The 25,659-nt window shown below is 38.9% G+C and overlaps 2 protein-coding genes across 6 annotated transcripts in view; one reads left to right on the forward strand and one right to left on the reverse strand.

The window, feature by feature from the left end:
• SPAST (spastin) overlaps positions 1-1,729 on the reverse strand; it is a 61,262-nt gene extending 59,533 nt beyond the window's left edge. For 3 of the 4 annotated variants that reach the window (XM_045809124.2, XM_045809122.2, XM_045809123.2), the window contains exon 1: positions 1,037-1,729. In XM_045809124.2, coding sequence (XP_045665080.2) covers positions 1,037-1,451 — 415 coding nt within the window. In that variant the 5' untranslated portion in view covers positions 1,452-1,729. The remainder of the gene's footprint in view (positions 1-1,036) is intronic. The other variant, XM_045809121.2, reaches the window with a different exon arrangement.
• Positions 1,730-15,445: 13,716 nt separating this feature from the next.
• DPY30 (dpy-30 histone methyltransferase complex regulatory subunit) lies at positions 15,446-25,417 on the forward strand. 2 transcript variants are annotated; one of them, XM_045809125.2, is made up of 5 exons: positions 15,446-15,546; positions 15,785-15,856; positions 15,942-15,989; positions 22,096-22,238; positions 25,071-25,417. In XM_045809125.2, the coding sequence occupies exons 2-5, from the start codon at positions 15,821-15,823 to the stop codon at positions 25,141-25,143; spliced, it is 300 nt and encodes a 99-aa protein (XP_045665081.1). In that variant the 5' UTR covers positions 15,446-15,546; positions 15,785-15,820; the 3' UTR covers positions 25,144-25,417. The 2 variants fall into 2 exon arrangements, with proteins under 2 accessions (XP_045665081.1, XP_045665082.1); XM_045809126.2 differs by having other exon boundaries at positions 15,515-15,684.
• Positions 25,418-25,659: the final 242 nt, after the last annotated feature.

Genomic DNA, 25,659 nt, shown 5'->3' on the forward strand with positions numbered 1-25,659 from the left:
TGTAAGACTCCTAACTTCAGTTCTCATATTCCATAAAAAAGATGTTCATTAGCAATTAGGATAGGTTTGGAATGATCTGTTTTAATCTTTTGAGCCTCAGTTTGTTCATCTGTAAAATGCTGATACTAACAGTACCTTCACCTCACAGAGTAATTGTGAGGATTAAATAGAGAACACATACAAAGCTAACAGTAGAGCGCCTGGTACATTGAATGACTTAAAATCGTTAGTTTAAAAAGAATCTGAAGGATACAGTATTCTTGCCTTCATTCAGAAACACAAATCTTTAAAAATAAAAGAAATATAAATCTTTGTTTCAAATTTTACTGTACGATGATGTTAAGTTTTTCCTGTTCATTTATTTAACACTTCAATTTAGAAACTTTGAGGCTACCTTGGAATACTGATTTAGATTAAATCAGATCTAACAGGGTCAAAAGTTTCATGTTAAAATAGAACTTTATAAAAAAATACTTAGTCATTATATTGATAAAATGACATTAACGAAACTAAAAAAAATAATGCCAATTAAGTTGTAATCATATGCAGCTGTTCTTTTCAAAATTAAGTCACCATTTCTTCTTTTTTTCTGACACTACAGTACTCTGCTTTCATTAAAAGCCTATAACAAGACACAGCTTCTCCGATACCAAAACCTTTTGGAAACCTGGCTCAGAGGAAGCCACACACTGTTTACAGTGCTAGAAAGGATCCGTGTGGTCACTCTAGGACAACTGTCACTGTCAGTAGCACGACTGGCTGTCGCATAAGGACTTGGGTCATGCAGAAGTGTAGGGGAAGGCTGGTGCCTGAAAAAGTCGACAGCTAGGGTGCCTCAAAGGGCAGACGTTTAACTGAGAATCATAGAGGATGAAGGTCTGACTGCGGTGAAGCCGCCTCGGAGGGAGGACCAATTCTGGGGGTGCACTGCCCAATCCCGTTCCCGAAGGAAAGGGACGCAGGTGTCGCCCTCCCTCGGCGACCCCACCGCTTTCTTCCCGGCATCGCCGCCCCCTCCCTCCAGTCCCCCACTTACCTTTCTCGTCCTCATCGATGCGCAGGGCAATGGAGATGTACTCGAAGGCCTGTTTGTGGAAGGCTCGGACGCGCTCGGCCTCCCCGCCCGGCACTGGCGCCGGGGACGAGGCCGAGGCCGGCGCCGGCGCGGCCCGGGAGCTCCTCTTGGCAGCCATGAGGGCGCGGGAGAAGCGCTGGCAGAGCCACACGAAGAGGAGCCCCAGGTGGAAGGCGACCAAACGCAGCAGCGCGAAGCCTACGAAGAGCGGGTAGGAGAAGTAGTACAGGTTCCGCTTATGCGGGGACTCGGGAGGGGGGGCCGGTCTGGGGGCGGGACGGGCGGGGGCCAGGCAGGGGGGCGGAGGTCTGGGAGGCACCGGGCTGCTGCCGCCGCCGGAGCCTTTCTTCTTCCCTCGTCCACCCGGAGAATTCATTCACAGCTCCCACTGCCGCCGCCGCCATAACCCGCCTCCCGCAGACCGACGGCGACCAAGCGACGGCGGCGGCCACTGGGACGACGAGGGCCACAGACGCCCGCGCGCCCGCCGGTCCCAGGAGCTCGGCACCTCCACGCGCGGCTCGCCGGCCCCGCCCCTTTCTCCTCGCCCGGCCAAGAGCACAACCCCTTTTCTCCTCCTGCGGTCGGTGGCTCCTGCCCCTCCCGCTCTGTGTCCTCTCAGCCTCCTGGTAGCTCCGAGCGGTGGCCGCGCAAGCGCACGCTTGCCCATGTCTTTCTCCTGCGCGCGCGCGCACGCCGCCGTCTTTGTTGCCCAGATCTCCTAGTGCGCGTGTGCAACTCCCGCCCCTCGGGCTCTTCCCTGAGGAACTACAGTTCCCAATGTGCAGTTCGGCTACGTCGTCCTCGGGGATCCGTCGCTCTACAGACTACGCTGTCTTCGGAAGCTGCTTGAGGTGGGGACCTCGGTCATCAACTCACGGCGGCGACAGCTGCGGCTTGGGGTCGCTCGACTAATTCGCAGAGCTCCTATCTCGCAGTGTCATCGCTCTTACATTTCTTTCAGCATTTTCTGCCAGCCCCCCGCAAAGGAGGGATTCATCTGACTTCCATCTCAAAAGTAATGTGTACCATGAAAACAATCTCAATGTCCATCATTAGGAAAAGGATTAAATGAATTTTGGAATACCCATATGTAATTCTGTGGAGCATTTAAAAAGAATGAGGTGGATCTATATGTACTGATAAAAAAAGGGTGTACATGATATATTGTTACGTGAAAATAGAATATTACAGACCAGTGTGATATGATCCTATTTTATACTAAAAAGGATAAATGGAAAGAAAAAAGTAATGGAGACCAATCTGGGAATTATTATCTGAGAGGGAAGCAATTGTAGAGACATACAAACTTAAGGTCACCGAAAACAAAAATGTTAGCTCAGTGGAACGAAGTGAACGATTCTAGAGGTTTCATTAGTACGTGTTTAGATGTCTATTTTGAAGAATTAATTAGTTTGAATAGGGGCATTCCTAGGTTTTGCACAGTAATCATCCCACAGTTTACCGAAAATCCAAACTAGGTCTTTTTTTTTTTTAAACCTACCGGATGTCCCTTCCTTTGGGGAACTACCCACTCACCTCTGTTGCCTGTATACAGATGAGCTGCAGGCCCTGAACCCAGCCTGGCAGATCACAGAGATGGAAACACGAGGTTAATATACTCTCCTAGAAACTGGAATTTGGATGGATACACTGGGATAGAAGGTACTAGGAACTGAGTGCTCTAAAGAGCTGGTCTATCAGTTCATCTCATTGAGATCCCCAGAGCTGCCAGGTTCCTGGACTGGTCACTTGATAGTGTAACCTATCCAATAAACTAGTCAGTCTGTTTCTCTATTTCTCTGATTCTCCCTTTCTCCATCTATCTCCCTTTTTTCCTCACTTCTCTTTTTCTTTTTACTTGGGTTAGCCATAGTTGTTTCTTGTTGCCTAAAAATAAGGAATCCTAACTGATATAAAGTTCCCATTGTTTACAGAGTGAGATTTGCAAATGTTTTATTTCAGCTTCTAAAAATCTCCATATTCTGGGCATAACTTTTTTTTTTTTTAAGATTTTATTTATTTATTCGACAGAGACAGAGACAGCCAGCAAGAGAGGGAACACAAGCAGGGGGAGTGGGAGAGGAAGAAGCAGGCTCATAGCGGAGGAGCCTGATGTGGGGCTCGATTCCATAACGCTGGGATCACGCCCTGAGCCGAAGGCAGAAGCTTAACTGCTGTGCCACCCAGGCGCCCCCTGGGCATAACTTTATCTAACTTTTCCCCACCACTACTTCCCTACAAACATAAATTACTGCAAAAATGACCTGCCCCCATTCCCCTCCAACCGCTCCCCACCCTTTTTCCTCCCTCTGTGCGTCTGCCAATTTCTCATTCTGAAATGTCTTCTCTTTTTCACATCTGATTAATTTCATTTCCTGACTTCTCTCTTTGGAACCCCATAGTACTTTTTGTTGTTGTTATGTGAAATCTATATTTATAACTATATCATGTAAACAAGATGTATATAACTTACATATGTAAAGAAAAATAATGAAACAAACAGCATCCGGTTTAAGAAAAACTAATGTAACCAATTCCTTGAAGCACTTTGTGAGCCCCTCTCTAATCTCATTTCTCCCTCTCTAGAGAAAGCCACTGTCCTGTTTTGTACTTGTTCCTTTGTCTTTCATTTTAGTTTTGCAATGTACATATATATTTCTAAACAATATATTGTGTGGTTTTGCCTGGTTTTACCTTATACAAATGCAACCATACCACATTTATTCTTAATTAGCTTTCTTCTGCCCAATTGTTAAGTGTTTGCAATAACTCTTGTCGATTTGTATAACTATGGTACATTTGTTTTCACTGCTATGTAGTGTTCCACTATATGAATTTACAAGAATTTATTTTACCATTTAACTGTTGATGGATATTTAGTTTGGTGCCAGTTTTGTTTTTCTTTTTCCTTAAATAACTTTTTAACTTCCTGAAGACACAGCTCAAAGTAGAGTGGCTCTGGAGTCAGACTGGTTGCATTTAAATCCCTGCTCTACCACTTTCTGTGGTCTTGGACTACTGAGTGACTCAGCTTTCACATCTATTACGTAGTAGAGTAGTAGGCAGTGCCTGGAATGAAGTTGCTGCTTGATATTTGTTGATTGAAGAATGGTTCTCTCACATCTACACATATACTATAATCCACTAAAATGAATTACTATCAAGTTTCCAAACATTCTTTGCTGTTTCCTAAGACCACAGTTATCCTCAGGTCATTTTTCTTTCCTTAGAATTGCTTCTCTTCCTACTTCCACTATCCAAATCCTTCATGGCTTAACTGTAATGTTAACTTCTTGATAAATCCTTTTCTCATCACCTCTTGCAGAAATGATCCTACCTTTTAATTCTTATGACAATTTGGTTGTGTTACTCTCTGGCTCTTTTAATATATTGCCGGTGTGATAGTTATTTAAATACTTTATTTCTTCCTGATATAGATTATAAACTAATTTCAAGACAGTAGGCAAACTTTACACATTTTGGTTTACTTTCAGCCCCTAGCCTGATGCCTTGCTTATGGTACCCAATAAATTTTAATAATTTGTAAAACAATTCAAATAGGTGATTATTGTGGATATCTGTTGCCATGTAGTAAACCACACCAAAAATTTACTGGCTTAAGATTATAGCCATTTATTTACTCATGATTCTGTGAGTGAGCAATTTGGCCTGGGTTTACCAGGCAATTCTTGGCCTTGCCTGGGATCATTCACATAGATTTAGTCATCTGATGGCTTGATTGGGCCTGGGTGGCCTAGCTGTCCTCCTTCACATGTCCAGATGGTGGTGGTGGCTGTTGGCTGGGGCATGTGTCTCCAGCAGGATATTCCAGACTTTGCTTCCAAGAGAGCAGGAGTGGGAGCTGCAAGGTCTCTTGAAGCCTAAACTCCACAGTTGCACATTGTCATTTCTGTTGCATTCTTTCATCAAAGAAAATCACAAAGCCAACTCCAAAGTAAGAGATGAGAAAATAAATTCTACGGTTGATGCAAGAGTGGCAAAGTAACATTACAAAGGGAGTATATGGAAGGAATTATTTTGCCATCTCTACAAGTAATCTACCATAGTGATTATATGTAGAATTTCCTTTTACCTCGAGTTCAGATTTCAGCTTAAATCTTAGATGGATTGCTTATCTAAGAAAGCATTTCCCAACCATTTTGCTAAATCATAAAAACCTTCTTAGTTTTAATCATGAGGTAAATTAACACACTTTTTTTTAATGCTATTTATTTATTCAAGAGAGAGAGAGAGAGTGCGAGAAATCATGAGCAGGGGGAGGGGCAGAGGAAGAAGCGGGCTCCCTGATGCAGGGCACGATTCCAGGACCCTGGGATCATGACCTGAGCCACCCAGACACCCCAACACACTTAATTTTAGGGAGACAGCAACAGTGATAATGATGACTAGTATACCAGCTAATGTTTATTTCATCCATGTTCTGGGGTAAGCAGGTTAACTTATACTGTCTTATTCAGCTATCACTATTTGAGTTAAGCATTATTATCTCATTTTTATTAATTTATTGTTTTTTTCTTTAAAAATAAGGAACTTGAAGCTCTAACAGTCTGTTACTTGCCCAAACATTACATATTAATGACACATACTACTTCAGGAAGTTAAGGTAAAAATGTAGGCTTCCAAAGAAAAACATTTTACATTGTCTGTTTATATATTATTAATTATAAAGTAAATGTATCTTCGGCCTCTAGAGCAGGAGTGATCTTTTATTCCTTGGCATCCTGGTGTTGAGTCTCTGGCCTCTGGCGTCCCACTTGCTAAGTCTCTGCTATTCCCTTGTTCTTAATATTGATTGTGCCAATATACCTTTACCAATTTTTTTGGTATGGTGAAAATATGGGATTGAGAGTCAGAAAGACAGGTTTGGTATTCTGGTTCTGCCAGTTATTAGCCGTGTAATATGGAACAAGTTTTCTAACCAGTTAATTCCTCTGTAAAACAGGTGGAATAAGAATTAAATTTCAAAATGAAAGAATTCACTTAAAACCTCCAGCATAATACCTGAGATAGACAAGGCCTCAATAGGGGCACCTGGGTGGCTCAGATGGTTAAGCCTCTGCTTTTGGCTCAGGTCATGATGTCCAGGTCCTGGATGGAGCCCCATGGCAGGCTCCCAGCTCAGCAGGGAGTCTGCTTCTCCCTCTCCCTCTGCCTCTCTCTTTCTCTCATATGAATAAATAAAATTTAAAAAAAAGAGGCCTCAGTAAATTTTCTTTCTGTCTTTTATACATACAGTGTTGTTTCAGAAATCAGACTTTGCTGGGAATTCAATTTTGAGTCATCTGAATTCACATCTCCTGCCTCTTGGAATTATGTCCCAGACAAACCCATTTTCTGAAGTGACCTCTTCCTAAATCTGCTTCAAGAGAAATAGTGCCTGGCTGTGATCCTGGCCTTATAGTCCACCTGGACTGAAGATCCTAGCCTGTCACTTAACCTACAGTGTGACGGCCTCCCAGTTTTCAGATGGTAAGAACTTGCAGGACACTTAATCTCAAAGGGAATCTGGGCCAGTTTTACCAGGACAAAAAGGAGGAGCTGAGTACTGTGCTAACTAATCCAGGACATTTGGTCACCTTATCACTTTAACCCATTAATTTATTTACCAAGTGACTATCACCAGGGCTATTTTAGCCCTACTTTTCTTCTAAGGAACTCCTCAAACCTTCAGCTTGAGAGATGCTGGATTATTTGAAGTAGAGACCAATGACAGATATTAAGGACCTCTTTTCAATTAAAAGCAAATTAAAATGGCACACTTAGAACCAAGAGATTACTGATTTTGAAAAAGGCAGAAAACAAGAGAGAAATGGAAGACATGGTTGGAGGTAAGGGAGGAGTAGAGTAACAATTGGGGGATTATTATCCTATAGTTGTGTTACTAAGCAAAAACATAATTGTGGGCAATTATTTCTCTTCTTTGAGTTCACACTGTGGTACATATTATTCATTTATTTGTTCAACAAATAGGTATAAAGCACAGACAGCATGCCAGGCAATGAGTAAGGTGCCAAGATTATAGTAAGGAATAAAATCAGATTTATTGTCTGATATAGTAGCTTAAAAACTCAAGTAGCAACTAGCAACAGTGGTGCGGCATATACAGGAGTTCCAGGTGTGGCTGGGGAATTCAAAAATATACGTATGATATGAGTGATAAAGATTATGAAAAATTGGAGAGTAGCATCCCTTTATTAAATGGGACAGCTGTTACTTAGCTGTAGCTGATTTTTGCTTTTCAAGAATGTGTGGTGTACTGGTATCAAGAGAAACCAGAATTCTGAATTTTTATGTGAAATTCATGGCTGAGGGGATATTGGCTCAAAATTTAAAAACAAACAAACCAAAACAAAACTGAGACACCAGTTTGAGATTCTCTCGTTTCCAGAGGATTTGTTCCTAGTGGAAGTGTGAATGAGCTCATGGTTTTGAAATAGTAGTAGGTGTAAGAGTATAAATTGTTACCTAACCTGCTCAACTTGATTTTTAAAGCTATGATGCTGAGGAGGCATAGGAAGAGGCAGTTAATACAGAATTTGAAATGAATAACCTAGAATAGCAGTCTAGATTCTCAGAGGGTATATTCAATCATCACTCTAAGTACTTGGTTATAGAAATATAGTATTACATTTCTGTATTTATGGTGGGCAGGGCATGCTTACTCCAGCATACATGAAAAGCAGGGTAATGAGAACTGGTAGCACCAGGTGAATGTTGGGGCACATAAACGGAGCTATCTGTTTTCAAGAGTGGTTTCTACCAACTGCAGTGGTTTCAGAAAGCCTTCTTTATCCTTGAGATCTTCCTCTCCACCTCGTCAGGTAAGCTCAAATCCTAAATTCTGGTAGGGATGCCTAAGTTTCTCCATTTACTCTCCTTGTTAGTGTTTCAGTCTGTATTATGGCCTCCTGCTCCTCCCAACATTGCTTAAATACTTATTCTTTGTTAATACTGCTCCAAAGACCCCTACTTAACAATATTTCTCAACCTCATCTGAACTTCTTCAGAATTTGTGTTCTATATCATTCAACTTAATCTTTAATCAGCTATTATCTTACATTGTCATTTAAATGTATCACATATATGTATGTATATCTAATATAAATGAACAAAGATAAAAGTTTATATTTATCTTAAATTCCCCGAGAGTTCCCTAAGAACACCTTCTTGGTGATTTGCCAGGACTCACAGGACTCAGAATATAGTCATACTTAGAGCTATGATTTATTACAGCAAAAGGATACAAAGCAAAATTAGCAAAGGGAAAAGGCACATGGGGCAAACTCTGGAGAAAACTAAGTGCCAACTTCCAAGAGTCTTCTCTCAATAGAGTCACACAGGACACACTTAATTCCTCCAGTAACGAATTCTAACAACATGTGTGTAATACTGTCTACCACGACTCTCATCAGAAACTCAGTGCTTGGTTTTTACTGGGATTGACCATGTAGGCACCCTCTGATTAAGATATACCAAAATTCCAGACTCCTAGAAGGAAAGCAGGTGTTTAAAAGAAACCATAGTGTTTGCACAGTTTAAGCCACTCTCATCATTTAAGGAAAGTTTTATATTTGTGTAGGGAACTGTTTATCATTCAAATTCCCAGATACCAACCAACCTTGCAAGCAGGCCTTCCTCAGGACAGCAGTCTCAGCCTGCTCTGTTAACTGTCTTCTGAACACTGCCCATGAATACTTGGGTGAAGGGAAGGATGAACTGGAAGATTTTTCTTTTAATACTATCAAAGAACCGATTAGACTCATTATTCACATAAATATTCTTCCCTAATACTTCATGTGTTATGTGTAATAAACTACATATTTTCCAATTACAGAAAACTTATCTGAATGTTTTTACCCTTTTTATTTTATTTTATTATTTATTTATTTATTTAGAGGGGTTGAGAGCACGTAAATGGGATTGGGGGAGGGGAGAGGGAAAGGGAGAGAGAGAGAATCCCAAGCAGGCTCCAAGCCTAGTGTGAGCCCAACAGGGGACTTGATCCCACTACCCTGAGATCATGACCTGAGCTGAAATCAAGAGTTGGATGCTTAACTGACTGAGCCACCCAGGTGCCCCTACCCTTTTTATTTTAAAGCAAATTCATGCTTTTGGGGGGAAAAAAAGTTTGAGCAATGTGCAAGTTTGGAAAAAGCAAAAACTTTACCTCAGCATTTTCCCTCTTAATATTTTGCTTTATATCTCTCCAGGTTTTTTGCTATGCACATACAAATATATACATGCAAAACCAGATTCTTACTAAAGAGATTTTCCTGCAACATGCATTTTTTCACGTAAAATTATGTAACAGATCTTTTTCATACCAGTATCTATAGACCTATTACAATTTTTCCAGTGGTTACACACTAGCCCATTGTATTGAGATATCATAATTTAACCTATTCCCAATCTTTTCCTGCTAAAAACTATGATAAGTATCCTTCTATTCATACATTTTTGTATTTCTATAGGACATAGGATAAAGTCCTAGAAGTAGAAATGCTGTGTTAAAGTGAAAATGCTGTTTTAGTTTATCCCTTTTATGGTAAGCTATATTAAACTCTTTATGTAACATTCAGTAGTGATTTTTTTTTTTTTTTTGAGAGAGAGAGAGTGGGGAGGGGCAGAGGGAGAGAGAATCCTAAGCAAGCTCCACACATGGAGCCTGTCATGGGGCTCAATCTCAAACCATGAGATCATGACCTGAGCCAAAATCAAGAGTTGGGCACTTAACCGACTGAGCCACCCAGGCACCCCAACAGTGATATTTTTTGGCTGACTATTCAGCATCCATTCCCTTTCTTTCCCTTTCCGACCCATTCTAAGGTTTTCTCTTGTAAAACCAATCCTCTCTCATTACATAGTGTTCACACAATTTGGGTGGGGTCAACTACTACCAGGTCACATCCTTGTCATTGTTGAATGGGCAGTAGTAATTCAGGTCTGTGCTAGTCAGCACATGACATCCACCTTATAAAAATAACTGATTCAAGATGGACATATCAAAGCACAGTTCAGACTTTTGGCACATGGGCAGACCTAAGAGAAGTGACGCTTTCTATCTTTGAATATGAAAAAGAAAGCATGTTGTCCTGAGTACTTCTAGCAATGATCTCTTCACCATGAGAAAGCCACCTGAGAAGGAAGCTGATATATAGAAGAGATGAAGGTAAGAACATTGTAGAGAAACAGTATAAAAGCCACAACTAAACCTTGTTAGATAAGGTTTACCCACTTTACTACTGGGATTTTCAGTTGTTATTCAGAGTCCTGCGTGTTTAATAAACTGAAGTTGGGATTTGTTACTGGAATCCCAAAGCACACCAACTGATACATTTGTTCTCCATTTATGCATAGCCAGAAGCATAATCTTTGGGATTAGGTGGATCTTGGTTGATATTTCAACTAGCCATGGGGCACCTGGGTGGTTCAGTTGGTTAAGCGTCTGCCTTTGGTTCAGGTCATGATCCCAGGGTCCTGGGATTAAGCTCCACGTCAGGCTCCCTGCGGGGGAGCCTGCTTCTCCCTCTGCGTCTCCTCCTGGCTTGTGCTCTCTCATTCTCTCTTTCAAATAAATAAGATTTTTTTTTAAAGATTTTATTTATTTATTGGACAGGGAGAGACACAGCAAGAGAGGGAACACAAGCAAGCAGAGTGGGAGAGGGAGAAGCAGGCTTCCCCGCTGAGCAGGGAGCCTGATGTTGGGCTTAATTCCCAGGACCCTGGGATCATGACCTGAACCAAAGGCAGACGCTTAACGACTGAGCCAACCAGGCGCCCCTCAAATAAATAAAATCTTTAGGGGCACCTGGGTGGTACAGCGGTTAAGCGTCTGCCTTCGGCTCAGGTGTGATCCTGGCATTATGGGATCGAGCCCCACATCAGGCTCCTCCGCTATGAGCCTGCTTCTTCCTCTCCCACTCCCCCTGCTTGTGTTCCCTCTCTCGCTGGCTGTCTCTATCTCTGTCAAATAAATAAATAAAATCTTTAAAAAAATAAAATAAAATCTTTAAAAAAAGGGGTGCCTGGGTGGCTTGGTTGGGTGAGCATCTGCCTTTGGCTCAGGGTCCTGGGATCGAGCCCCATGTCAGGCTCTCTGCTCAGTGGGGAGTATGTTTCTCCCTTTCACTCTCCTTCTGTGCTCTCTCAAATAAATTAAGAAAGAAAGAAATATAGAAAGAAAGAAAAAGAAATTTCAGCTAGCCATATAAATATGTGACACTATGTTACAATTTTCTTTTCTTTTTTCTTTAAGTAGGCTCCATGCCCGGTGTGGAGCCCAGCCTGGGGCTTGAACTCATGACCCTGAGATCAAGACCTGAGCTGAAATCAAGAGTCGGATGCTTAACTGACTGTCAGGCTCCCTGACAATTTTCTGAATCAATTTTTATCATCTTATTTTATGGGGATAATTGTATCTACCTTACAAGGGGATTACAGTATTATATGGTAGAATATGTAAATCACTTCACAGGGTACTTGGACCTAGTTGGACTTCTAATTCAATTTTTTTTCTGTACTGTCTTATATATGAATACCTCAGCAATGCATTCTGAGAGTGATACTATAAAGAAAAACACTTTACACAATAATCTGGTATTAAAAATGGGTGGCATAAGTACCAATTTTTATTTTGGTGCCCATGTTTGTCTTTAAGAAGAGAAAAGGTTTCAGGGTGTCTGGCTGGCTCATTCAGTAGAGTATATGACTCTTGATCTTAGGGTCATGAGTTCTAGCCCCTTGTTGGGGGTAGAGATTACCAAAAGAAAGAGAGAGAGAGAGAGAGAGAGAGAGAAATGGTTTCAACATAGATTAACATGGAATGGCTCTGGGTATCTTAAAATTAAAAGATATCAGGGGTGCCTGGGTGGCTCAGTCAGTTAAGTGTCCAATGATCCAGGGATCATGGGATTGAGCCTCACATCTGGCTCCCCACTCAGCTGGGAGTCTGCTCAGCTCCTTCTTCCTCTGCCCCTCCTCTGGCTCATGCATGCACTGTCTCTCTGGAATAAATAAATAAATCTTAAAAAAAGATATCCAAGTTATATTTTGTACTTATTACTTATCACCCGTGACCTATTTATAAACATACATTTAAGTTATTTGGATTCTAAAAAGAAAACATAAAGCATAAAATCAACACTTTTTTCTTTAAAGATTTTAAGTAATCTCTACATCCAATGTGAGGCTCGAATTCATGACCCCGAGATCAAGAGTCACACGCTCTTCCAACTGAGCCAGCCAGGTGTCCCTAAAATCAACACTTTTAAAAATTGAAAATCATTTAGGAAAATTTGAAAAAAAATCTGAATATAACCAACATCTTATTAGAAATGTAAGAAATAATGGACAATTTAGGGATTGGAATTGTAGTTAAGTGTAGCTTTTTCATTACTCTCATTGCTAAGATCATGTCTGTATCATAAAAATCCAAACACACTCTAGTCATGTCTTAAAAAGCCCATTTGGCATGCTCTTTGGTATACTAACATTTCTGAGCTGATGATGGTGGTAAGGGTGCTTGGGCATGGGGTTTGGTAGAAGAGACAAGGGAGCTATGGGTAAAGTAGTTGTTTTCTTTTATCAGCCACCAAAAGATACTACCTTGGAAAATGATTAACCAAATCTGGAATATATATTTCTAGGTCTTCTTCAGAGGTGGTTGGTGTCCCTCCCCATAGACTGTTCTCAGAGGGCCCATTTACACTCAATAAATTCTATGTCTTTGTGAAGATGTTTGTGTTTGTGTACGAGTGTGTGCTGAATCATGTTCTTTATTTGAGCACTTTCTCACAAATTAATTAAAAAAGAATAGGAACAAAAAAGATAGAATACATTGTTATGATAACGAAGCAGTAGTTAGGTATTGATAAAATAGAATGTCTCACTACATAGCTTCACACAAAGCAGTTTCATCTATTTTATCTCATTTGATCCTCTTCATGAAATGTTATCCTAATCTATATGTGAAAAAACATGAAGCCAGGAAGAGTTAAATTATTTGCTTACTTCCACATGGCAAACAGTGAAGGAACCAGGTTCTATTACTCATCTAATCCCAAATCAAGTGTTTCTTTACTATACACATTGTATTATTCCTAAATAGGTATTGTCTAATAGATTAATGTTTTATAAATGGAATTTGCACCAAGTCTATAAAAAGGGGTCAAGCACAGTAATTTAAATTATTCTAGATTCTAGAATTCTAGTTCTAGAATATAAACTACTATCTCCCTAAAACCCGAAGAAAGACAGAAGTCTAGAGTAGTGCTTTGGTGCAAGTGCTTGCCTTCCCTATAAATTCGCTTCTTTTTGAAAAAATATTTATTGAATATAAGAAACAAATATGAAGATGAATATAATAAGATTTTTATCTTTGAAGAACTAAAAAATCTAATTGCATTTAACTACAAACAATATATAAGGCAGAATGAGGTAAGAGTTGTAATAAAAAGACATAATAGAAGCAGATGAGAGGGGTCATAATAGAAGCAGATGAGAGGGGTCCTGAACGAAGTCCAAATGAGAGTTCTTCTCATGCTTTTAATTTATCCCTCTCTACAGAGTACACTTTATTGCAAATTTCTGTCATAATCATCGTTCCCTGGGCCCATCATCTTTAGAACCTTTAATTTCATATAAGAACTCAGCATTCTGCCATGTCTTCAATTAACTTTATACTTCCTATCATTTTCTTGCTAATTCATTTACATCATTTCTAGTTGTCATTTTTTCCCCTCCCATCTGTCTTCTGTGATGGCTTGTTCCCTGAATTTTTCAATAAGTTGTAAACGTAAAAAATTTGGTGAAGCTTTTTTGTAAACTACACTTAAGTCTTTTCTAGATGAGAGAAAGCTGGTTGATAGTTAATTGTTCTGTGCTGCTCCCTTTGGTAATCATATATGTATGTATCTTATACACACATACATACATATATATAGTCTTTAGTAGTGTCAGCGTATCTATCTATATTCAGTTTTGACTATGAATCAAATCCAAATATGTTGTGAACCTTATGATGTACTAGGCACTGTGTAAAGTACTAAGTTATACAAGACAAGGTCCCTGACTTGAAGAAGCTCAGTCTAGCTTCCCATTTTACTAAAACTGTCAGTACTTAGAAAATATAAATTAGCAGCTCTCAGTTATTTTCTGGAATTTGGAAATATTTGAGTGTCTACTATGTATTGGGAAATGTATGAATATATGATAATATAGCAATGCACATAACTATTCTCTTAAGCTTCCCCAATTATTCTCTAAACTTATTTGCTGTTATTTCCCACTCCTGAAAAGCATTTAATCTGAATTTGAGCTAATATATGTACTGGTCAATTTCTATATCTTGTGCATATGCATTCACATCTTTGCATCAGTCCTACATGAAAAATACTCAAAGTGCCATATGGTAACTGTCACCAATTACAATACTAATCAAGTATCCACTACAAAATTAAACTTTATAAAAACGTACCCACAAGTCCAGTTCCTAAACAATTTTATTTTAGATTTTTATCTGCTCAGTTTTTGCAGAGTAGCAAAATGAAGTTGTACTCTACCATTCTCAAAACTTACAATCACGTTTCTGTATTTCTAGAGTCATGACTTTTAATAGCTTTCATTCCCTTATAGTGATATGACATATTTAGTCTCCAAATATTTAATACGAAGTTTTCAAATTTTCATATTACAAAGTGCGACTAAAAATGGGCTTGTTGAATTAAAGGTAGGAACTTTAATAAGTGTATCGCTTGTATTTACATTAAAATAAATAGAATTTATTGTAATTAAAACAATCCTGTTTGCTATTTACGAATAGTATGTAGGAGGCAAATTATCCTTTGTGTTTTTTACAAATACAATAGGATCAACAGTATCACACTTTGGAAAACCAGTTGCTTTTTGCAATCTTTGATACAAATGTATGGTATCATTAACATCTCATATTCATAGATTTAAGCTTACCATGAAATCCCCAAACACTGCTTCTTCCCCCACCTTTTTAGAGTAAAAACATTGACATTCTTTCGTAGACTGCTCAGCGTAGGTCGATTTTTTTTTTTTTTTTTTTGTAAGAACCACCCAGCGAATGGGTGATTTCGCTTCCGCAGAAGCTTTCAGGCAGCACTGACAGCTGCGCGGGCCGAACCCTTGCCAACTGCGGTGGTCACTGGGTCTGCAGCTGGGGGGGCGCTTGCCTTGGGTAGGCAGGTTGAAGAACTAGTCTCCCGCAACCTCCGGGGCCAGGTTTTGGCCAGGACACTCTGTTAACCGTAGAGGGTAATGGAGACTCAAATCAGGTCCCAATCCCTCCCGCCCCAGACCCGCTGAGGAGTTCTGCGCAGGCGCGGCGGTTGTGCGACATCCGTCACTTACGGCTGAAGCGGTTTGTGCTGGGAGTTGGTGGCGCGGTGCAGGGCTCTTAAGAACCAGCGGCTTGGGCGCGGGTAATCAGCTCCCTTTCCCCCTTTCCCACTTCTTCTAGGTTCTTGGGACAAGTGCGGAGCTTCCGGACCTGATGCGGGCGCCCTGTCTTGGACTGTCCCACCTTGCTCCTCTACTGCTCCGGGTGCTCCCGCGCCCAGGTGGGGGTGAGGGGCGGGGTCGGGGGCTGGGCTGGACTCCATCCTGGCATCTTCGTGTTGAAATCTCCCGGGTAACTCACGGTTCTTCTTGTTTTCCAAGACTGGTTTCCGGGGATTGTGACTTGCAGGGTCCGCCATGGAGCCAGAGCAGATGCTGGAGGGCCAGACGCAGGTACCAGGAGGCCCTGGCTTCAGGGTGGCGGTGTGCAACAAGAAGGGGTGGCTCACGTCTCAGTGACCTGTGTTTTGTTTTGTAGGTTGCAGAAAACCCTCACTCTGAGTACGGTCTCACAGACAATGTCGAGGTAATTCGCTCAGTTCTTATGCCGTATCTGAACGTCTTTCATAAGCTGGAGAAAACTTGGGATCCATTTTTACTAGGTTACTTTGCACAAGGGAAAACTTTATCAGCATGAACTAAATAGTATCAAATTATGGGTAGCCTGTTTTATTAGCAGTACTAATACTTTGTGGTATACAGACGTTCAAATTAGTTTTGAGTCAAGAGGTTGAACTTCTGAAAGTGATATAAAGAAAACAAACATGCGTTACTAATGGAGACGGAATCGTTTTGCTTGGTGGGTATTAATGAATCTGTTGGGATATGTTTTGGAAAAACTGCACATTAAAATTGACACCCGTTGTCTTCGTAGCAGAATAGTGTGCTGGTGCAGTCAACATTTAATAAATGTTGATTTCTTTGCGTTTAGTAGTAGATGCCATTGGAAGCTTTAACACGTAATAGACATTGTTTTTGCCTTACACAGTTAAGTCTGAATTCAAAGAATACATGTAAAAAACATACAAAAGATTTAGCGATTTTTCATATAAGTGCGAGGAGGTGGTTGTTTAAAAGTAGAAGTTGTTTTGTAAGTGAATGAGTGAATGCTAGGACAAATGCATTAGCCAAAGCTGGGTGGGATTGGTTAGGAAAATAGAGGTTTCAGGGAGATGTGTGTGTTTTATTGGGGGAGGAGGTGGAAGACATTGCCAGTGATTAAGTTTGGGTAAATGCAGAACGGGAGTATTTCCAAGAAGAGTAATAATAGGAACAGCTGCTAGTATCTCTTTACTTTTACTGTGTGCCCGGCACACTGCTAAGTAATTTGCATGTATCTTCAGTCCTATAAAGCTCAGAGAAGTTGAGGAACTTGTGTAAAGTCACCAGGAAGTAAGTGGAAGGCTGTGTTAAACCCAGGCAGGTTGACATTTTTGAGGTACAGTTAAATTGTGTTGATGATCTTGAGTTCCCTGGCATGTGGAATGACCACTCTGTGCCTTATGAAATTGCTAGAAATGCTTCTGGGTTTGATATCAGTATTAAGAGAACTTCTTTTCATAATGTAGTCTTTAATTGAAACTGGTGAAGACCCTCTACACCACTTTGTGTTCTATTCATTCAAGAAACTTCTTTATAGACATCAGCAGTCATATATATACATGTATATATATATATATATGTATACATATATGTATATATATACATGTATATATATGTATATACATGTATATATATGTATATATATACATATATATATGAATGTATTTATATTTTTTAAAGATTTTTTTTATTTGACACAGAGAGAGAGACAGCGAGAGAGGGAACACAAGCAGGGGGAGTGTGAGAGGCAGAGGCAGGCTTCCCGCTGAGCAGGGAGCCTGACACGGGGCTTGATCCCAGGACCTTGAGATCATGCCCTGAGTGGAAGGCAACGCTTAATGACTGAGCCACCCAGGCACCCCATTAGCAGTCTTTTCCTGATGGTGCTTGTATATGAAGGCACAGTCATGATAAGTAGAGCAGTGATTCCCAAAGGCTTTCTCTCAAGTCCTCAGACCAATTTCCATGGTAAAGTGAGAAAAAAAATGAGAGCGGAGGGAGTGTTTGATAATGATACATTGTTTGGTGATTGGTCCTCCTGCTTCTATAATTTTAAAATGCCCATTCTTTATGAATTAATGGTGGTAGTAAAATAATAGTTTATTTATTTGTAAGTTTTTACTTAGCAAAATAGAGTTAACATTCCTGTGTTAGTCCCTTTGTTCATTGTGTAATTTTTAATTTGTTGTGGTATTTGAAAGTCTGGAAACCACTACTCTATAGCTGCTGCTGCTTTTTCTCTTATTCCGTTTTATTTCCTTTTATTGGCTTAAAAGTTCTAATTTCTTTTTAGGTGCTTGCTTTATAGTTTTTAGCATGTGAGTCTAACTTCACAATTTACCTTAAAGTGGTATTATTTCTTTTTGTGTATAGTATAAGAACCTTACAACAAGGACGCCTGGGTGGCTCAGTCAGTTGAGCGTCAGACTCTTGGTTTCAGCTTAAGTCATGATCTCTTGGGTTGTGGGATCCAGCCTTCAGTCAGGCTTCTTGCTCAGCAGGGACTCTGCTTGAAAGATTCTCTTCCTCTGCCCTTCCCCCTGCTTGTTCTCTCTCACAAAATAAATAAATAAATCTTAAAAACAAACAACCTTATAACAGTATTCTCCCATTTTCTCTCAACTGGCCTTTGTACTGTTATTAACATATTTTACTTCTACTTATGTTATAAATCCTGTAATTCATTATTTTTATTTTTTCTTTAAAGGGTTAATAATCTTTAAAGAGATTTAAACAATAGTGGAAAGGAATATTTCACATTTACCCACATATGTACCATTTACCATATTTGCCATCTTGACTTTTCATTCTTTTTTTTAAATTAAGATTTTATTCATTTATTTGACAGAGAGAGAGAGTGAGAGTGAGCACATGCATGCACAAACAGGGGGAGCAGCAGAGGGAGAGGGAGAAGCAGGCTGTCCGCTGAGCAAGGAGCTCAATGTGGGACTCGATCCTGGGACCCCGTGATCATGACCTGAGCCAAAGGCAGATGTTTAATTTACTGAGGCACCCAAGCACCCCTTAACTCTTCATTCTTTTGTGTAGATCCAGATTTCCTTCTGCCTTAAGGGCTTCTTTTAACATTTCTTGTAGTGTAGGTCTGCTGGTAAGGAATTCTTCAAGGTTCTGAATGTTTAAAAAGTCATTATTTTGTCCTATTCTTTTTTTTTTTTTTTTTTTTGTCTTTATTCCTGAGATATTTTTGCTGGGTATAGATTTGCTTCACTGTCTTGTTGGCTGACATTGTTTCTGACAGGAAATCTGCAGTCACTTCTTTCTTTGCTTCTTCATACTTAATGTGTCTTCTTTTGGTGCTTTTACAATTTTATTACAGTTTTTAAATGATTCGATTATGATATGTCTTTGTGTAGTTTTTTAAAAAAATATGTGTGTTGTGCTTAGGATTCATCGAGTTTCTTGGGTCTGTGGGTTTAGAGTTTTTATGAAATTTGGGAAAATTTCAGCCATTATTTCTTTAAATATTTTTAAGTACTCTGTAAACTTGATTTACTTATGTTTTCCTCTCCCTTCTTGAAGATGTGGAAGATGTTGTAATAACTGGTTAATGGCATTGCCTATTCTATCATCTGTATCATTTCTGAGTCTATATCTGTGGATTGAATTTTTTCCTCAATATGGGTAGTATATCCTGCTTCTTTGCCTATGTGGTGATTTCTTATTGGAGGGCATTGTGCATTTTACCTTGTTGGGTACTGGTTATTTTTGTATTCTTTCAGACATTCTTGAGCCTTGTTCTAGGCCACACTAAAGTTACTGAGAAACAATTTGATTCTTTTGAGGTTTGCTTTAAGCTTTGTTAGGTAGGACAAGACCAGCCTTTAATTTAGGCCTAGTATCTGCCCCTTTCATCTCCCCCAGTGCTCCACGTATTACAGTTTTCCAATTTTGGGTCACAGGAACATAAACTATTCCTGACCTTGTATGAGCTGCAGGGATTATGTCTCCTGCTCATTCCAGGTGTTTTTTTCCTTGGCTTTTGGTAGTTTACTGTTATGCATGCACTGTATTCATCTGAAGATTGCTAGGCAGTCTCTTTAGTCTCTTTCTATGTATCTCTCTCCTCTCCATGCACTCTGCAGTACTCTGTCCTGCAAATTCTAGTTGTCTTGACCTCCCTGAAGTTTCAAGTCTGTCTTCTCAGCTCAGGGAGACTGCTGGGCTCTGCTTTGGTTCTACATTAAATCCTATAAGTTTTCTAGGCAGGAAGCAGTAAGCTGGGACAATCCTAGGGCTCACCTTATTTTTTTCCCCATGTTTGTGATTATTGTACACCATTAACACCTTCTACCTTTTAGGGGGAGTAATTTGGAGATATATTTTTTTAGATTAATTCAGGATTTGGGCTTAACTAAAATTAAGCCTGGCAGTTGGCACATAGTGGATATTCATTAAATATTTGAAAGAAAAAAAAATTAGAGGATTTGGCCAAGGGGTTTATTATAAGATCTAGAGGAGTTGTTCAAGTGTTGCTGTTCCTTATTGAAGGCATTAGAATGTCATGTAACTGACTAGTTTTTGTCATATATGGGTGTTATCTGTTGGAATTTACCAGGGAACAATACATTTCTTAATCCATGAACAAATAACTATTTTACCATTAGTTAAATACAGAACATTATTGTCTTGTAAGTCTCAAAATAAGATGGAAAAATGAGCAAAGTTAGAATAGTTGGCAGACATAGTTGTGGAAACTATCTTTGGAAACCATGGTATATATAAATTGTAGGTATATGATTGAAGTTTTTTTTTTTTTTTTACCACTTTTTACAAAATAAAATTGTCTAAAAAATTAAGTCTAGAAAATGTTTTTTTGTTGTTGCCTCATATCCAGTTTGAGTTTGATTGAAGTTAAAGCTCATTTTTTAAAAAATGATTTCATTTTTAAGTAATCTCTATGTCCAATGTGGGGCTTGAACCCACAACCCCGGGGTCAAGAGTTGCATGCTCCAGGGATGGCTCAGCCATTAAGCATCTGCCTTCGGCTCAGGTCATGATCCCAGGGTCCTGGGATCGAGCCCCACATCCGGGCTCCCTGCTCAGCGGGAAGCCGGCTTCTCCCTTTCACACTCCCCTTGCTTGTGTTCCTGTCTCTCACCTTCATACTCCCCTTGCTTGTGTTCCCTCTCTTACCGTCTCTCTCTGTCAAATAAATAAATAAAATCTTAAAAAAAAAAGAAAAAAAGAGTTGCATGCTCCACTAGCTGAGCCAGCCAGGTGCCCTAAAGTTCATTTGTTTTTATTTTATTTTATTTTTAAAAATTTATTCATTAGAGAAAGAGAGTGAACATGAGCACAAGCAGGGGGGAGGGTCAGAGAGAGAGGGAGAAGCTGACTCCCTGATGAGCGGGGAGCCTGATGCAGGGCTCCGTCTCAGGACCCATGGCCTAAGGTGAAGGCAGCTGCTTAGCCAATTAGCTGACTGAACCACCCAGGCTCCCCCCAAAATTCATTTAAATGAAAATGTTCTTAGTAGTGTTTTGCCTTATAGATAGCCACTTATTTCTAAATTTCTAAAATGGTTTATTTGTAAAAGAATGCAAAGTTTTTCAATAAAGCAGTTTTTGGTGCTCTGGATGTCAGATAAATCTATGTCAAAGACCTAAAATTTGGGGTTTCTTATGGGTAGAAAGTATAAGTTGTTTCTTAAACATCATTTAAATATCACATTAATGATCTTTTCCATATTAGTAATTTCCCCCATTTTTTGGCTGTCATTTACTTAGTATTTTTTCTTGATTCTGTTCACTTTTAAAAGTCACAAATGCATTTCTTTAAAAAACAAATGGAAAAGCATTCTCATTTTTGATAGAGGATAACCATAAGAATGAAAACAGTGAATACAAAATGGTGGTAATAAATTTTAGCTACATTCTTTTGCCATTAGAAAGCTCTGAGCCTGCAGCCTGCTCTCTCTGTTAAGAAAAGAGTGTAGCAAGTGTTACAGAAGTGTTACAGACCTATTAGTACCAAAGTGAGTCTTTGTCCTTGATACTGTCTGTGATGAAAGAATTGAAACAGGTCTAACTTTCTCAGTGTGATTCAGTGCTACTTAGTGTCATGTCCAGATTTTTTGAAGCATAGTGTAAGAAGGTATTCTTATGAAAAAAAGAGAAAGCACTTGTATTTACCCCTAAACAGGCAGAAGGAAAGGGAGAAGGAGTAGAGTAGGATGGAGATACTGGAGTGTGTGGCTGACTCAAGTCTGTAGAGTGTGCCATGCTTGATTTCAGGCTCATGAGTTCAAGCCCCACATTGGGTGTGGAGCCTACTTAATTAAAGCAAGTAAATAAAAGAATGAGATACTATGTTGCCTTCAGAGAGAAAAGGTTTAAATGGATTTTAGAGATGGGTCTGATTTTATTTTGGCAGAGATTTGCTGTTCAATATCAGCGTTCTAGTCATCGATTTGTCTTTCCTATTAGTGTTGTATTTCCATTAATTTTTGTTTAGCACTCAAGATAATCTAGTCATTTGTAATATACATGCATGTTTTTTGAATCCACTAGAGGATAGTAGACAATGAGAAGATAAATGCAGAAAAGTCATCAAAACAGAAAGTGGATCTCCAGTCTTTGCCAACTCGTGCCTACTTGGATCAGACAGTTGTGCCTATTTTATTACAGGGACTTGCTGTGCTTGCAAAAGAAAGGTAAGATAATAGTGTCTAGCGAATGGAGTTACCAGAGAAAGCTAAATAAAGACTTTCCTAATTGAAATATCATTAGTTAAAAAAAAAAAAAAAGGAATATCATTAGTTGTGTTATTTTTAAAATATAAGGAATTTATGAATATTAGAGTTTTAAAAAAAAGCCATAATCTCAACAATTCAGACACTTTCATTTATCTACTAGTTTTAGATCATATACATATTTGTAAATTGTACATGTAATATACATGTAATTTTAGATGTCCCTTTTACTTAATATTATAACATAAAACTCTTTCCATATCTCTGCATAGTCTTTGTGATTATAATTTAATTATAACAGTACCGCATTTAACTTAGCCATTTTCTCATTGTTGAACACTTATGTCCAATTTCCTTTGTTGATGTAGGTTAGCTGGCAATTTATATGTTTTTATGCCTCTTTTGCCTTTGTTTAATTACTTTTTAAAAAAGATTTTATTAATTTATTTGAGAGAGAGTGGGAGCCAGTGAGCACAAGGTGGGGGGAGGGGGAGAAGTAGAGGGAGAAATAGGCACCCCACTGAGTAGGTCCCTGGGATCATGCCTGGACTGAAGGCAGATGCAGAACTGACTATGAGCCACTCAGGTGCCCCTGCTTAATTACTTTCTTATGATAAATTTCCAAGAGTTGATTTGCTAGTTTGAGGAACATGACTATTATAGTGTTTGACACATAAAATCACTTTTCTCTCCAAAAGTTTATCCTTCAATTTCTTCCACTATCATAACCTCATCAGCATGAGTGTTATTATGAACTTTTCTTGCCAACTTGTTTTGATTTATACTTCTTTGTTGGCAACATTACAGTTTTTTTCTGTACGTTTTTTCCTCATAATTCTACCTAAGTTCTTTTGTATAAGCAAATCCAATAAGAAAAACGTTTTTGTAAGTTGGTTATATGTATAGAATAGGATTTGTTTATGACTGCAGGATATGTCTTTGCTTTAATAGTGTCAATTAAAATATGGGCATCTTTTGTATATTTTTTTGTTCTTTATCTACAGAAGGTTGATATAGGGGAATTATGAATATTGCTTTAAATGCTAGAAGGAAAAATTTGAAGTTTTTAAGTAACATGCTGTTAGTAAATACACTTTTTAAGTAAGGAATTATGGCAAAATTATTCATGAAATTAATCATAAATATGTGAAAAATTGTTTATGTCTAGGCAGTTCAAAAGACTGTTTAAAATGCTAAGGGAATGTTTTGAGATCATTGTAAATTAATTGTAAATAATGCCTTTTCATAGTGGATTTTAAATAGCTGATTCCCCCAACTTTTCGTCTTTCGACTTTTGACTTGTTTTCTCACCAAGAATAATTTATGGAAAAGTGATAAATATGAAATATATCTTTTGTTAACATTTTTTCCTAGTTTTATTGAGAAATAATTGACATATATCACTGTATAAGCCTAAGGCATACAGCATAGTGGTTTGATTTACATATATTGTGAAATGATACTGCAATGGGTTTAGTTAACATCCATCATCTCACATAGATGCAATAAAAAGGAAAAAAAAAAAAAAGACATTCTCCTTGTGATGAGAACTCTTAGGTCCTCCCCTCAACAGCTTTGCTGTCTATCACACAGCAGTGTTAGCTGTGGTCATTGTGTCATACATCATAACCCTGGGGCTTATTCGTTTTGTAACTGGAAGTGTGTGCCTTTTGACCACTTTCCTCCAATTCCCCATTCTCCCACCACTTAAATTTTTTTTTAAAGATTTTATTTATTTATTTGTTTGTTTGTTTGTTTATTTATTTATTTAGAGAGAGCATGAGTAGGCAGAGCAGTAGGCAGGAGGAGAGGGAGATGCAGTCTTCTGTTGACCAGAGACCCAGGACCCTGGGATCATGACCTGAGCCAAAGGCAGATGCTTAACCGACTGAGCCACGCAGATGCCCTTACCACCTCTTAATTTTAAAGTATGTTTAACTTCTCAGTTGAACTGAGTGGTAGCAGTATTAGAACTATTATTGATGTAAGTATTTGAAGTAAAATAGAGGTGCTTTTTTTTTTTTTAAGATTTTATTTACTTATTTGTCAGAGAGAGAGAGAGAGACAGGGCACAAGCAGGGGGAGTGGCAGGCAGAGGGAGAAGCAGGCTCCCTGCTGAGCAAGGAGCATGATGTGGGACCCCATCCCAGTACCCCGGGATCATGACCTGAGCCAAAGGCAGACGTTTAACTGACCAAGCCACCCAGGTGTCCCTAGAGGTGCCTTTTTAAAAAGAAAAATACCGGAACTTATTTGTCCAAATGAATATTGAATCCTTTGATTAGTTTTTTGGGCGTTCATCCACTTGTCTCAGTGATGCTACAGCCATTTTCCTATATTGTTTTTGTACTCTTATTGAAGGGTAATACCTGTGGAAAAAATTGTGCATATCGTAGATGTATGGTTTGATGAATTTTCAGAATCCAAACATTATCCATGTAACTTGCACTCAGATCAAGAAACTGAATACTGTCAGGACCCCAGAATTCTCCCTGGTGACCCCTTTAAGTCATTATACCATCTGGGTAATTGTCATCCCATTGTCAAAAATTATATTTTTGAAACTTGTGTTTTAGAATGGTGTTTATAACTGGATTGAAGCCATACAAAACTTTCAGTCTCTTTTAACTATGTGACTTGCGTGTTTCATTTACCGTTATTTACCACAAATGGCCTTTGAGTTTAAAATGAAAATTAAAGTGAAAATGATGTGTTTTTGTTGTGGAATAATACATTTAAATTAATACACTCAGAATATAAATTTCTAAATTTTGGATTTCTTTTCCCTTACAGACCACCAAATCCCATTGAATTTCTAGCATCATATCTTTTAAAAAACAAGGCACAGTTTGAAGATCGAAACTGATTTATTGGGAAGAACAGAAAAATTTGGTTTCTACTGTAGATTTACATGATTAAGGGGCAGCTTTAATTGCCATGATTTTTTCCCCCCTTTTTGGAAGTATAAGAACCTTCAGGACAACAGAACTTATTTCCGGAATTGCAGAAGAAAACATATATCCCTTATTTTGATTTAATCACCATACTTATTTAATGAGTGTATTCTGTGCAATTTTTTTCTCAGATTGTCTTTAACTTTGTTTTTAAAATGATCTTCAAAATAAACTCTTAAAACGTCATTATTTGAAAGTAGTTTTTGTTCTATATGACAAATATTTTATATGGTTCAGTTATTTTCATGAATTGCTTCTTTCTTGGGTCTTAGAATGCTACAATACGCCAGAGTCAAGTTCAACTTAAAAAAAATCTCACCTAGTTTTTCTCAGCATTGTCTTTGGATCTCTTGGAGGGTGGGATCTGGGCATCTTGTTTTTAACATCACAGGTGACTGTAATGCACAATGAAGTTGGAGTATTGATTT

This window comes from Ursus americanus, chromosome 7 (assembly GCF_024610735.1).
Source record: "Ursus americanus isolate L20-20 chromosome 7, mUrsAme1.1.p, whole genome shotgun sequence".
NCBI classification, from domain to species: domain Eukaryota; kingdom Metazoa; phylum Chordata; class Mammalia; order Carnivora; family Ursidae; genus Ursus; species Ursus americanus.